This window comes from Octodon degus, unplaced genomic scaffold (assembly GCF_000260255.1).
Source record: "Octodon degus isolate 3935 unplaced genomic scaffold, OctDeg1.0 scaffold00005, whole genome shotgun sequence".
Classification (NCBI taxonomy): Eukaryota; Metazoa; Chordata; class Mammalia; order Rodentia; family Octodontidae; genus Octodon; species Octodon degus.
The window spans coordinates 8,817,529-8,819,425 of NW_004524581.1; the positions used below are offsets into that span (position 1 = coordinate 8,817,529).

A 1,897-nucleotide genomic window follows, 5' to 3' on the forward strand; every position below is an offset into this window, starting at 1 on the left:
AAAAATGAAAATATTATGGAAATAGTTGTTATACTACATTGCTTAGGGAAGAATGACAAGAAAAAGTTCTGTATGTGTTTAGTAGAGTCAGTTTTTCTCTGAATGTTTTGGGCCCATAATTGGTTGACCCTGAGGATGTGGGAGCCCCAGACACAGGGTGCTGACTGCAGTGTACACGGAGGCATCCTGCTGCTGTTCAAGGGGGTCTAAGCTTGTGATGGAGAGATTTAGAAATGTAGGGTGGCCAGTGAGGGCCGGTTACACTCGGCCAGTGATGTTTCCCGTGTGTTCCTGAGCAGCTAGTGTAAAGAGGAAAGTGCAGGTTGTGGGCTTTTGCTGTCTGATGAAAGAGAGCTCACTGATGTAGCATAAGGAATGTGTTTCTTTCTTGGCATCAGTATCTCAGGAAGAATATGTCATGCGGGCACTGATTTAGTGGACATCAAAGAATATAATCTTTTATTTTATTTCTTTAGATCTTTCATTTATTTCTTTGGTACACGGTTTCACTATGCAGCTCTGCCTCATAGTGATCCTCCTGTGTCAGCCTCCCCAGTGTTGGGATTACAGGCGTGCGCCACTGCAACAAGTTTCAGTAGCCATCACAGCGTGCCTGGGGTTCTGGGGCCAGCATGGCATGTGGTGCCAGGGATCAAACCCGGGTCCTTGTGCTTCCCAGGCAGGTACTTAGACCACCAAGCTATCTCCCCAGCTTATAATCTTTTAAATAGATAGTTCATAATAATTTAGGAATATCATGAGGTCTTTCTTGGAATTCTTATATTGAAATACTAAAGATTAATTTCATGTTCAATGGGTAAAGGCTTTTATTAGAAATCGAAGACTCAGGTAGGCCAAGTGCATAGATTTGTGGCCAATCAGGTTGACCAAGAAGTGGAGTTTAGAAAGCAGGGACTGGAGAGTGGGCTGCTTTTTGGGTGGCCTACAGTTCCCAGGGCCCAGTCATAGTGTGTGTGGGAGTGACTTGTGGCTTTGATGGTGACATGGGGCAGAGCTGCCCCGGTGCAGAGTAAATATGATGGGATACAGCCTGTGCCAGTGCCCACACAGCACAGCTCCTAACTAGGCAGCTTGGTCATGGAGTTGCCCTTCTGTAGGGCTCAGGAGAAGATCCAGATGTGGGCACAGCAGAGAGATCCAGCATCCTTTCAGCCCCGGGGACAAGCATATGAGCTCTGGGGTCACAAGCTGCTGGAGCTGCAGTACTAACTGAATAAATGCATCTTACCTAAATAACCTTCAGCAGGCCATTACCTTTCTTGGAGGCCTTTTAAAAATACTCACCTTAGGGCTGGCAAGATAGCTCAGCAGTCTAAAAGTGCCTGCTTAGGCAAGCTTAGGCAAAGTGCAGGGACCGCTGTTCAGTCCTCGGCAGTACATGTCATGCCAGCCCCGCCCCCCGAGTGGGCTGAGTCAGCCAAACAAACAAACACCTCACCTTAGTAGGATCGTGGTGAGGATTAAATGAGCTAATATATATAGGTCATACACACACATAAATGAGCTAATATATATAGGTCATACACACACATACACACACACACACACACACACACACACACATACACACCACAACACACACCCATAGTGTGTGTTCTAGGTCAGACACTGACCTACGTACTACATGGCTATTCCCACACCTGCCAGCTTGCCTGAATTTGGCTGCCTGTGCAATCTTGGGCAAGTTATTTAACCTACCTATGTTTAGTTTAGTTTCCTCAACTGAGGATAAAAAGAGCACTTATTGTACAGGTGTGTTTGATGGATTTTTAAATTTCTGTGCAATTATACCTGTATTTTGCTCAGTGAAATAAATGTAGCAGAGTCATCATAAGGACTAGGAAGGTGCAGCAGATGTACTACTGAGCAAGAAAAG

At 45.5% G+C, this 1,897-nt stretch overlaps 1 protein-coding gene across 1 annotated transcript in view; it reads left to right on the forward strand.

Annotated features, from left to right (window-relative positions):
• The window catches only part of Hkdc1 (hexokinase domain containing 1), a 49,592-nt gene that overhangs the window by 29,658 nt on the left and 18,037 nt on the right, over positions 1 to 1,897 (forward strand). The window contains exon 13 of the mRNA XM_023723408.1: positions 55 to 58. Coding sequence (XP_023579176.1) covers positions 55 to 58 — 4 coding nt within the window. The remainder of the gene's footprint in view (positions 1 to 54; positions 59 to 1,897) is intronic.